General features: G+C 36.5%; 1 protein-coding gene across 1 annotated transcript in view; it reads left to right on the top strand.

The window, feature by feature from the left end:
* TDRD9 (tudor domain containing 9) overlaps positions 1 to 13,112 on the top strand; it is a 94,172-nt gene that overhangs the window by 34,367 nt on the left and 46,693 nt on the right. The window contains exons 3-7 of the mRNA XM_076345526.1: positions 1,393 to 1,490; positions 1,917 to 2,138; positions 4,425 to 4,547; positions 6,892 to 6,972; positions 10,643 to 10,807. Coding sequence (XP_076201641.1) covers positions 1,393 to 1,490; positions 1,917 to 2,138; positions 4,425 to 4,547; positions 6,892 to 6,972; positions 10,643 to 10,807 — 689 coding nt within the window. The remainder of the gene's footprint in view (positions 1 to 1,392; positions 1,491 to 1,916; positions 2,139 to 4,424; positions 4,548 to 6,891; positions 6,973 to 10,642; positions 10,808 to 13,112) is intronic.

Consider the following 13,112-nt stretch of genomic DNA (forward strand, 5'->3'; position numbering starts at 1 on the left):
AAACTTGACCAAAAGTATTTTAAAGAGGACAGTTAATATTTTCCAGGGATGCTGAGATTAAGTTCTGGTTTGAATGTGTTCAGTAGTGCTAACTAAATCATTGTGCAATGATCACCTATAACTGTTGCGTTACACAGAATCTAGGTAAAGAACCTTTCTTGTTGGAGAGTGTGGCTTCAGGACAACTCTGTTTTTTAGTGCTTTATGAAACTGTCTTAATGAACTGCCCAGCTTTTGGGGGTTTGTTTTAATGTGGGAATAACTCATTTTGTATTCCTTGACACTTGAAGGCAATTTGGAGATTTGGAGCACATTCAGGTATGGTACAGAAACAAAAGAAGTTGTTCTGCCTGCTTCTGCTTCACTGCTGTGTGAGATTGTTAATAACCCTTCCGAAGAAAGGAAGCTATAACTGTGGAGTCAGTTATTTAGTTTATAGACTTTATTTTGCAGTAAAAATTTCCTTTGTAGAAAGATTACTAGATTTCTTTCCCACTACTGTATGTATTTCTTAAAGATTTTATTATTTGTATGCAAATAAGTAAGTAAATTTCACCATAGTACCTGGTGAAACCCATTTGAAATAGAAAGCATTTCCACTTTTGATTTCAGTATAGTGGTTTTTTTAGCCAAGTTGTTTAATTGTAACTTGCAAAATTGTCGTTTACCAAAGTCTTGTCCTGGTTTTCCCCTTCTACACCTGCCTCCACACTTGTTCAGTCGCTCTTTTGTTTTTTCATGGTCAAACTGACAGCAGGCTGCTGAGCAGAAATTCTTGGTAGCACTGTAAGATTTTTGTCCTGTATTTCCCAGTGCTAACGGTGACTAACTCCTGCCAAGAGACTGCAGAATGTAGTATCACATTGAAAGATCATCATGATAGTTACCAGACTTGTTTTAAATGCCAAGTGGTAGAAATATAGTGGTCTTTGTATCCAAGTATGGGTTATTTTGTACTGTGGATCCAACAGGCTTTAAGGGAAACAACACATGGGTACATGAATAAGGCATATTTTTTCAGTATTGTCAAAAAAGTTCTTGGGAACAGGGGTAGATTTGGCAGTTGTAATACAAACTATGCAAAAATACTATTTTTTTAGTTAAGAGAAAAGCATATAGAATTATAAAATTGTATACATCCTTGACACTGACGGTGGCTTATAAGCAGAAGCAATGTCTTTCAGAGCTGCCTCCAGTAAAACAGCAGTTGCATAAACACAGAATATCTCTTCAATCTATTAAATATTAACAAGTATTAATTCTATTAATACTCCTAAGTATGTGATTCAAATTTGGTAGAAGTTAGTTTTCCAAATGCTGTGATCATATTCTCCTGCTGGTCTTTCCCTTTCTCTGTTGAAATAACTTACTCTTGGTTATTTTTATGCCTAGATACTTCATTGTCTCAGTGTGAATCAAGTGATTGGACTTCTATACCAATAACTAACCATAAATGTGTGGATATGCCTATAGCCAAACACAGAGAAGAGGTAATTTCATTCTACTTTCTCTCATTATGGAATAAAGCTGAAAATCGTGTTTTGTTTTGTTGTATTTCATTTTGTTTTTTCAGAAGGAAACTTATGTTCCTGTTTTAAGCATTGTACAAAACCTTTGTTCGTTGTACAAAACCATTGTATAAAAATTCTTAGAGGAAGAAACATTTCTGTTATACTTCCTGTTTATAGGTATTTATGTAAAATATGTGAGTGCATGCCCACGTTCTTTTCTGTGATCTTCTAATGTGTTTTAGGCATCAGGTTATCTACAGATGCCTAGGAGATGACAGAAAATATAGCACAACGTTTTACAGAGATGTGATATGTGGCCTGGAAGCTATTGATACTTCAGATCTTTTTGAAATGTGTTTTGAGTTGTTTTGTAGACTTATGAGTTTTCTTGAAAAACTGTTTCAGATAGTATCTCTGATAGAAAGCAATTCAGTTGTGATTGTACAAGGAGCAACTGGCAGTGGTAAGAGTACCCAGATTCCACAATATATTTTGGATTATTGCATTCAGCAATCCATCTACTGCAACATTGCTGTTACCCAGCCTCGGAAAATTGGTGCCAGCAGCATTGCCAGGTGGATTAGCAAGGAACGATCATGGACACTAGGTGGATTTGTAGGATACCAGGTATAAAAAAATTTTCAAATTGTATTTAAAAATACATTAAAAAGTACTGTAACTTTATTACTTTTAAGCATATCTAGCATACTGAAGAAATGTTAGAGAATCTGCTTTTAAAGTGGAATTGCAGGTTTCTAGCTGTCTCCTGTTAAACGTTCATAACTAGATGTTTAAGCTTTTAAAGTTGAACAACTATAAATGGTAGTGAGACTCCAACAGAAACATCTAATTGTCTGCATTCTGATAATTGGACACATCTATATTATTAATCATTGAAATTGTTGCAGGAGAACTATATTCTGTCACTTTTCCTTTAAACTCCTTAATTAACATACTTAATTTGTTTGACTTTACTACATTTACCTGTCAGCTATGTCAAAACTTTCATGCATTTATGGCCAGACTTTTTCGTGAATGTCCTGTTGTTTCTTCTTAACATGTGAAAAACTTGAGCTAGTTTTTCCTCTTAAATCTACCTCTTCCTTTCGTGTTGTCAAACTCAGCTTCAAACTCAATTCTATCCCTCCATTTATAAACTTGATGCCACTTTCATCTTTTGACACAGATACCGGTGCTTTAATCTGCAGTTTGTCAGTAACCACAATAAACTGCTGTGGTCATTGTTTCACTGGTGGTTTGACAATAGTTGTCTCTGGACTAGCTTCTCTGGGTCCTAAGGCCAGTGGGTTCACGCTGGTGTTGGCAGTGGGAGGATGTTTATGCAGGGTTGTTATGCAGATGCTTTCTCTTTGTTACCCATAAAACCAATTTTGTGCAGTTCCAGGTCTGAGGGATTTTTATTTTTAACTGACTGTTACAGAGTTGTTTATAGCATGGGGTCTACAGTGCCAAGCTTCTCCCTCATCTGTTATCCCTCATCTGCTTTCTTCTGTTCCGCACCCTGTGTCTCCACTTCCCAAGGTCTCTGCTACTGTACCAGGCCTGTATATCTCTACGCTACACTAAATTGCTGTCACAGCTAGACCAAGTAAAGCAAAGGTAGAGGCAGATCCAAGAAAAGTTCAGAGAGAGAAGTCCTAAGGCCTTGCAAACTTGGAACAAAGCTTATGGCCTGTTACTAGTAATAGCAATACCATTATGACAGGGCTACACAGATACATCAGCTTCATTTTTGCATCCAAAGGATCTTTATTGTCATCTCTACTGAATACTGTTCTTTGTCTAAGTATCAAATCTTAGCAGTTTCTTTTGGTATATCTACAACAAATGCTGTAGTAGGAAAAATTATTTTTGCTTTTTTGTTTTTTTACACTACTCTGAAGTTTAATTTTTCCACAGGTGGGTTGGAAGATGAAGTAAAAATACTCTTTATGGTAAATCACTTACTAAAGAAGTTTCAGTTCTGAGAGGTTAACATTCTAGATAACTACGTGAGAATTATTATCTGACGTTATCTCAAGTCTTAACTAAGCCAATATTAATAACCTCCAGTTACTGCTTTGTAGAATTACTGGAGGTTATATATGTTGTTTTTTTCCGAAGTAGTTTCTAAACAAAGTGTTTTATATGACTTGATACCTTGAATTAAATAGTCATAAAATTGCAAAATTGATTCATCAGGGTAATGAGTCTTAAAGATGTTAAACGGTGGTGTGCTTCCAAACTGTCTTCAGGACAGTATATGTGGATGTGCTGTGCTTGTTTTACAAGTACTCGTGTGAACGGAGCAGAAGTGGAAGTAGAACAGTTGAGTGTAGACTTGTCTGCTCGAGGCTGTTTTAAAAGCAGAAAGTGAAAAGATGGTCATGGCTCTGCCTACCTGCCTGAGTAGGCAGCACCTGAGATAGCTGAAGTTACAGAAGTATTTTAGAAATCATAAACCCATTGCTTAACATAGGGTTGTAGAACTTTCCTCTCAAGAATAAGTTGCCTGGTCTTGATGGTATCTTATACCTCTTTCCTTTTCTCCTGTCCAGTAAGCAAATTATGTTTTGGCAAAATCTTTTTCTTTCTTAGTGGAAAGATCCATGTGTGTACCTTTAAAAAGCTTCAAAGAATTCTTATCAGGCTATAGCCCCCAGCAAGAATTTTTGATCCTTTATTTTATAAACTTCTGGGTTTTTTTTTTAATTTCTCCCAAAGAAAATCTTTGCTTCCTGAGTTAACTGATTCTGGGCTTTAAAAACACATTTGTACAGAGGCTTTTACAAGTTTGAATGAATAATTGTCATGGGTTTACACCATATTTCATTTCGGAGTTCTTTCAGATGCCTAATTCCTGAAAATACGTTAACTATCTGTTCACATCTATTTTTTTTCTCATTGTGTTAGGTAAGTTTAGAGAACATTTCCACAAAGGAAACAAGGTTGCTGTACATGACAACTGGAGTTCTTCTTCAGAAAGTAGTTTGTGCCAAAAGCCTAGCTGAATTCACACACATTTTCATTGATGAAGTAAGTTGGTAGAAATAAATTTAAATTTCATATTAAGAAAACCTTCTTCTTTTTTGTCTCTCTCACCGTGCTAGAGAAAGAAAAATGCAGACGTCTACTTGTAAAGATGCTTTGTATAAGTTCTCCCAGCTAACGCTTCTTTAAATAGGCTCGTCTCGGTTTCCTTTGAGCAATGAGGTTTAGAACTGAGGGTGTAGGGGGCATGTTTGGGAGTGCTTTGCTTTTGATATGAACGCCTTGAAATGTTTTCTGAAATCCATTGCCTGGATTCCAAGAATGTTACTGACTAGGCCTTTGAGGAGGAGGCGGCTAGTTTTTACTCTCTTGGCTGTTACTGCCCTTCGAAAGAGTCTTTACTCTTCACGAATGTTCTGAAAAATAAAAAAGCCCTCTGAAAATTCTGTCTTCTGGCCAGATTTACAGTCCACTTGTGTGGATTCATCATTATTGCTGTCACTTCACTAAAAAGCTAAAGAAAATATACTTGCAGCATTTTTTGTAATTTGTAGATTTCTGTGTGTTTTTATGCTTATTTTCTGAGGTAAACAGTATTTGACTGTTAAATATGGTCAGATGTGAAATTGTGCTATCACAAACCATGAATGTAAATCACATGTAAGGTGTAGGACTAAATCTTGGATGTAGTAGCGCAGAAGAGAGCTTTTTCTGCTGGTTTTCATTTTTATTCTGTTACGGTATTGTAGCTGAGAGTGACTTTGATTCTTGGATATTTGAGGAGCAGGGAAGACAGTACTTGGTATACTGTGAGACCATTACAGTAATAATGAAGGCTGTCATGACTGCACTTGAGATGGCACATTGAAAAACCGGAAAAGATTAAGCAAATAGTTACACTTTTGTATGAAGAAACTTTAGGACTTCATTCAAACAGACAAAAACAACAAAAACCCCCAAATCCTAAAGAATTGTACCAGTTGTCTTCATGGGAAAGATTTGACACCACTCTAATATGTTATCAGGGTCTTGCAAACCTTAATATTTTTAAGCCTAAGATAATGAAATGCAAATTAGATGTAAGATGCAAAAGTTTAACAATAGAAGCTGCTTACATAGAGAAGTGTTGTTTGTTTGTTGATTGTTCCTTTATTAGGTACCAAAATTAATGAGTAAAGTTTTATGGCCCCCTGTGCAGGAGAACAGATTTATGCAGAGGTTTGAAAAACCTTGTTTGCTTGGGTGCTGTAATTTGAACTGACGATAGCAGCTTGTACCACTTCTTTCAGCACTTCCTAGCTTTCAAGACTGTATGTGTGTTTTGCTTCCTCAGCCAAAATTCCAGTCCCTCCTGTTCCCCATACGCCACTTTTCCCCCCCACATTTACCTCGCAGATTGTAATCTTAACCCAATAGTAACCATTTTCTGAAGATGTCATTGCTCATTTCAGAGGAGTTGGACGAGATGACCTTCAAAGGTCCCTTCTAACCCAAACCATTCTATGATTTTAGCAACCAGATGCTCTCCACTTCATTCTTAATTGCAGGTCTCAGCCCTGTTAGTGTACTGCAGGTGTTGGGGAACATACCCAAGCAAACCTAAGTCTGAAAATCATGGCTTCTCACAGCAAGATCTTGCTGTCAGCCTGAAAACTGCCTTAGCTAAATCTTTTTTGTAATGGGGCAATACTGAATATATCTTTGTTATGTTAGAATATGCTAATTACCTTACGGGGGATGAATGTTGACCTTTGAAGGTTAAGCTCTGAAAAAGCTGCTGCACTTAATATATTTAAACTGTAATAATTCAAGAAAGGGATATGATCATCAATAATGTTGAGAAGAAGTATTTATTGAACTGCAAGGAGCAAGCAGAAAAGTCAGGTGCTAGGATATATAAAGAATTGGGTGGAAAATAATGTTTTAGAAAGCAGTTGTGTATTTTATCATAGCTAGAAGCCATTGGGAACACAGGGAGTCGATTCAATTTGTTTAGCTGTTAGACAAGCCGACTTAGTCCCTGCCTGGATCATTTGTGATCTTACCAGTACAACTGACTTACCCATCTTCAGTATCACTTCAGCTGTTATAGTCAATTCTGGTAGGACTAGTGGCTAGAGCTCACAATTGGTTTTCTAGTCATTCTACAATTTTCATGACTTAATAGTGGCATATGATTTTTGCAAAGGGTGCTGTAGTCATTTGAAAAGCTGTGTTGGGATTTTAAGATGTGATTAACATGCATATTCTTAAAAGGTCTGTTTTCTTCTATGAAAATGTATTGTTCCAAGTTACGAAAATAACGCATGAAATTGAGTAGCAAAGGAAGAGATCGTCAGAAAGAAGAGCATGAATTAATGAAAATTAAATTGTGGACAATGTCTTCCAGGTGCATGAGCGTACAGAAGAAATGGATTTCTTGCTCTTGGTGATCCGTAAACTGTTGCGTACAAATTCACAATCTGTAAAGGTAGGTTCAAAGTATATTCTGCTGCTTTTTCTTGCAAGAATAAATTTTTATGTTTTTGATCTACAAAGGGCATGTTCTAAAGAACTTACCTTCAAATGTGTCATTATTTTTTACTGAAATATTATTTAGTTTGCCACTCTTCGTAAGCAAGCAAGCTAAAGGGCATTCTTTTCCTGGCTGCTGTAATGTGTTCTGAGAGACTTTTTTTCCTCATGTTAGAATGCATTAGTTTCTAAAGTCTGCTTAAGGCTAAAAAATGCAAGATGGATATTTGATTAGAATTACGTATTGGGTATTGAGGGCAGCGCTTTATCCTTGGTTAGATATGGTAGCATTAACTCTTGGAAATACTGAGCTTTTTTTAAAATAAAACATTTGGAAAAATACCAAAAGCCAGAAATGCTGTATTGTAATTTCTAGGCAGAACTGGTAGTAAAACGTGGCTGAGATTTTTCTCTGCATGTTAGGTAATTGTGCTTTGTACTAAAGCAGAGTTTGCAGAGATTTAGCATGACATATTTAGTCTTTGTGGTCTCAAAGTAATGGACTCTTGAATTGTAAGAAATTAAATAACAGGTGATAGTTAGGCTAACTAGGTATATTTCTGTGCAGCTGTTTGGGACTGCAGAAATTTTGTGAGACTGTACTTACCCCTTAAATGCTTCGGTTAATTGTTCAGTTACTGCAAACTGTTCTGTTCAAAACAGATGTAACCTGAATCTATGTTGGCTATTTTTGTTGCTATTGGAAGGGAATCTGTTTTCTTCTGTACAATCCACCACATTGATTCAAACTCGGATAACTTGGTCTTTAGATCTTCCAAGCATGTTGTCACTCACTGAAAGTGCCCTTCCAGTTGGCATAGGGCATGTCTGTGCACTTCATCTCTTTTACTTTTTATCCCTTTTCTTGCGGATAAGAAAACTCGCTTGTCTTTAAATTCAGACACAGTAGTGTGAAGCTATTCAGCTTTTCTTAGCACCTGGCTCTGCTTACCAAGAATACCAAATAATTTGATCATAGTCAGTTTGAGAAAAGTTTGCCCTTGATGCTGATTATCTGGTTGTTGTCAATGGCAGGAAACCCTACAGGTCCTATTGTCTTTTCTGTTAGAAAACATTTTTCTTTTATAGTTTCCTGAAAGATTTTTTTTCCTCTATAATTCTGATTAAATCTCTCAAAATTGTCACTGGAAAACTTTATCTCCTTTATATCCTTCTCTGCAGTTGTTTCTTCAGATGACAGTTTCATATTGTATACATCTGAGACAATCTTACATTGGGGGGGGTCCCTTTGAAATTTTTATGGTGGGGAGGGAGGAACTCTTTATCTCAATTGCTGGGTTTTAGCAGAGTGGAACAGGTAATTCAGTTTGAATTTATACACTAAACCCAGTGTCTCCTACTTCATCCCTTTTCAGCCCCTTTTGAAAAACTGTAAAGGAAGGGAGCGTTGATCATGTGGCAAATTCATTTAGAAAATGCAAGATTCTCCTCCTACCCCCCCCCCCCCGGATTCCTCAAACAAAAGGGTGCAAGGAGGCCTGTTTAAGGGGAAAAAAATGTATTTATAATTCAGGGTGAATGAAATACATGAGGTGTTTGTCTCCTAATCTGGACATTGCAGACCACAGAAGTAGCAGGTAATTCAACGCTGCATCAACTAACAGGATGGCAGGAGTGATTCTGACATATGGAGGACAAGATCTACCTGTTGTGGTTCACCTACCAACTCTGCTGAGTTTTCTGGCAGATGGCTGGTGCAGATTATTGCTTTTAGATCACAGGCAGACATTTGATTGACTGTTCTAAGGATGCTCTTGCCGGGATGGGGTTGTTGCAAGAAAACCTACAACTGTAAGAATGGCTCTATTGGGTCAGACCAAACAGTGTAATTTCTGATAGTGACTAGTAACAGCTGCTTAGGTAGGAAAGTAAGAACAGGATAAAGATAGTCATAGTTCCAGGTTCTAGCAAATTGCCATTCAGGGACATCTGAAGTGAGAAGTTGCTACTGTGCATATTTTTGGTGTCATATGGTGGGGCTTTAGATATATCCATGCTGCATGAGTGTTTTTGGACTGCTTGATCTTGGAAGAACTGTCTACTTCGATTACCCTCTATTCCAATGTGTTCCTCTGCCATGTTGGTGATACATGCTTGTTGAATTTCTGCTTTGGGAGTAGATCAAACTCTTGGTTTAGTAATGTGATCCTTCAGGCGCTCTGTTAGGAACCTATGGTTTTCCTTACAGTTTGGAAGGACTCCATGCAGATTAGAGAGTGCAAATTACAAAGATTGTCTAGAAGAAGAGGTAATTTAATATTCCTTGCCTGTAAGGATAGGTTAGGATCATTTAGATTGGATTTTGTTTCAATTGCCTTCAGGCAAGGTTACATTTAGCCTGCTTGCCTAGCATAGGTGAGCCACTATCTATTGAGCCATGAGGCAGTTCATGCTGTAGTGGGACAGGTTTCATATAATATTTGCAGAATTATGTCCTTTCAGATTTCTCCTCCTTTCAGGATCATGTTAAATGACTTCATGATTTAGTCTACACTCTCCATGTATTCCTTGTGCTTTTACACATGCTTTGGAGCTGAGCACAGTGATACAATGCCCGCTTCATTAGCTTGCCTGCCTGTCACTTCATAAGGGGGATGCTCTTGTATTTAATTGCATTTTTGTTTTGGGTGTAGATGTCTTTATTTCATTCCATTTTTTAATTCATGCAAGGTGTCAGGAAAGCAAAAGAGGACAGACCATGTCCCAGTTTACAAGTACTGCTTAGAGTGACTCAGGAGACCTGAAGATAAAGAAGCTGAATGCTACACAGTTCATTGTAACTCCTTGGCTCTTTGTCCTTTTTCAAGTTGAAGCTGTCTAGTTTATTCCAGCTGGCTGTGCTAAGCAGTGGGAGCACATTCTGAATAGAGGGGTTAGAGGGTAAATAGCCATAGCCGCTAAGTTACTTAATTCTTCTCCCTTCCCCCATTCTGCACATATCATGCCATCTAACCAGAGAGAAAACAACAAAGCTGTAAATTCCGAATTTCATAATAATTGAAAGAAAAGGTGTCACCAGGTAGCAAATGTGATTTCTGTTCTTCTGTTTAGGTGAATGCAGGTTAAGAATCTTGGCAGAGTCAGCAAACAGAGCGAGAAGTTTAGTGTGATCCTTGAGAGTTTAATTGAAACTGAAAGAAACCTTATCATTGTAGTAACGTTTTCAAGGCTGGGTTATAATTACAGTTACTGCTCTTATAGGAGTAAGCCCATCTTTTGATGGAGTTAAAGGCACTGATATGTAATCTAACTGTTTAGTAAAACAGGAGTTGAAAATACTTAGCGTACACTTTTTTCTTTTGAAGAGCATGTAGAGAGCATAAGCTTAAGGAAGAGTACTATATGTTTTTAGGTTGAGCCTTTACCATGTTGTCTGCCCTAAGCATCTAGCCTGAGCTGTTCCCTTACAGATGCTTACCTTTCTCCACATGCTACCTAGGGAATCTTAAGCATTTAGCTTTGATTGTCTTAAAGTGCCTAGGATACATACCTGTAGTAACCAAAATTAGACCATTTTAGCATAAAAAATAAGTGGAGATTCCAGTGTAGCATGGCATTTTGTGTTAAAATTAATGTTTTACATTTGCTGTGCAATTTTTTAACAGGTAATATTGATGTCTGCTTCCATCAACTGTGAAGAATTTGCTGATTACTTTGCACTTCCAGTTCATAATGGTCTGAATCCAGCCTACGTATTTAAGGTGGAAGGCAAACCTTATGCAATTGAAGAATTTTATCTTGATGATTTGAAGCACACTGTTCATTTCAAGGTATTGTAAATATAACTTTATTTCTTTGGACGTAGTAAGAAGGAAATTGGAATACTCAATTGAAAGCTGTGTAATAAAGTGACAAATAACCAGTTTTACATTACAGTTCTAGATAAGAATTAATATATGATGATAAAACAGGAGTCTCCTTACCAGCAGCCTAGTTTTTCTTTCATGTAACAGAAATGGAATGTAAAGGGCTGGGAATTTTAAGTTGTATGTGGCATTTTGTTCAGTAGTTTGCATCCAAGATGAACAATGTAAAAGTCTGTGCAGAAGGTAATGTATGAGAATTTACAGATCTCTCTGAATACAGCTGACAAACTCAGGGAATATTTCCTGGGTTGGTACATGTTGCTGTTATGTATCAAAGGCAGAAAGAGCTAGGAAATGAGGAGGGTCATCAGAAAAGAAGCATTTGTGATTAGAAGTTTGATGTTATCAAGTTGGCTTCTCTATCAGCTGAGGCTCACGTGCTTCCTATTTTTTCCTTTTTTTCTTTTTTTTTTAATAGTCTCAGCTGTTACGCAGTAGTTTTGAACATATTTCTGTTGTAGCCATGTAGGCCACCATGACAAATATGTAATTCTGAATAATGAAAATATGTTAGAATAATAGATACTCACCAAATCCCTGGTGGCTGCTTAACAGCCTATATGGCTGCACTGGAGAATTGCTGCTCTAATGCCTAAGGAGGGTAGTAATGGCTGAAGATTCATTTGCTGTGTCAATCTTTAGCTTATAAACTGCACAGTACATTTGTTTGCAGAGCTCCTGACGTGCTAGTGTATAGTATGTATCTGCATAGATGACAGATAATGAAGGAATAAATGTAAGTTTGAATTAATCTGGTATCTGTGGTTTTATAATAGGAGTTTGTTTTACAGTTGAAAAGCAACTGTAGGAATTTGAGTGTCTGAACTCTTTCAGTATTATGTTCCAAGGCAAAATAAATAGGTTAAAGCAAAGTAGAACAAATGCACTCAGGCTTTAATAGTGACAATCACTCTAAAAATAACTGGGACATGGGAGTAATTATTGGTCAATTTTGATAATTCAGAACACTGTTATAATGTTAATATGATGAAGAAAACAGGGGATGCACTTAAAAAGTAGCAGTATTTAATCCCTCAATTCTGCAGAAACTAAATTAGAGAAATAAAACAAACAGCTAGTTTATGGGGAAACCCAGAAGAAAATAATTGCTTATGCTGTACACAGCACAGGCATTGGTTATGCCTCAACACAGGCAAGCTAAAATGAAAGGCTGTCAACTGTTTAATGCAGCCAAAAAAATAAACTAAATGCATATAGCAGTTGGCCTGTCAGTTTTTATACATTAGTACGGCAGCTCAGATAATATGGAGGAGATTATGTAATATATGATTTTTGTTAAAGCCTTTTGATGATAGATGGCAACAAAAAGATAACCAAGAAATTCAGTAAGAAGTCTACTTCAGTCAAGTTGCATTTGTCATAGCTGCACTTTGAGCTGAATGTCAGCTGCCACACCTTTCACCTCAAAGATCGCGAGCAAAAGGAACTGCTTTCAGTGCTTATGCCTTTTTATATTTTTTATTTTCTCTGTGTGAATGAGCATTTAACTTTGATTTTGATTTTTTTTTTTTACGTTTTCATCTGTTTCTTTATGTTGTGTTGTCCTAGCTATAGCCATTCTGTTGTTCAGTAGGAGAAGATTATGATTGTCCAAGAAGTTACTTGTACCTTAGGGCAACAATAGAAGCACATAAGTGCTCTTGATTCTCTTTTTTAATTTTTTTAAATATGTATGAAAAAAAGAAGAAGAAATTGAATTAGAAAGCGCTGATGTTTGGTCTCGCATCTCTGTTTCTTATGGTGCTATGTGTGGAGACTTTCCCTGATTAGTTTTATTTTAAAAATATTTAAAAACATGGAAGGTCTAAGAAGATTAATGTAACACCCTAATAAAAATGAAAGCAGAACCTGAGTGTTAAGGCAGTTAATGAATAAGTGCTGTCATATGGAAGCAGGCGCACATCTTTCATCATGCTAAAATCAAAATCAGTTAGGTAACTGTCTGAGGGTACAGGCTTCAGGCTTTAGTTCTTAATATTTTATTTTTGCCTATGAAAGCCTGTAAAATTCACACAAAGCAATACAGATTTAAAAGAAAAAACAGTCTTTGCTTTTTAGATAAACAGAATTTTTCCAAGTTTCATCTTGATTTTAAAATTAATAACTATAAAATCAGATTACATAAATCATAACTCATTCCTTAAAGCATCTTGATTGGAATCAGTTGAGTCCTTTGTAACTGTCTTGT

The sequence above is a fragment of the Aptenodytes patagonicus genome, chromosome 7 (assembly GCF_965638725.1).
Source record: "Aptenodytes patagonicus chromosome 7, bAptPat1.pri.cur, whole genome shotgun sequence".
Classification (NCBI taxonomy): domain Eukaryota; kingdom Metazoa; phylum Chordata; class Aves; order Sphenisciformes; family Spheniscidae; genus Aptenodytes; species Aptenodytes patagonicus.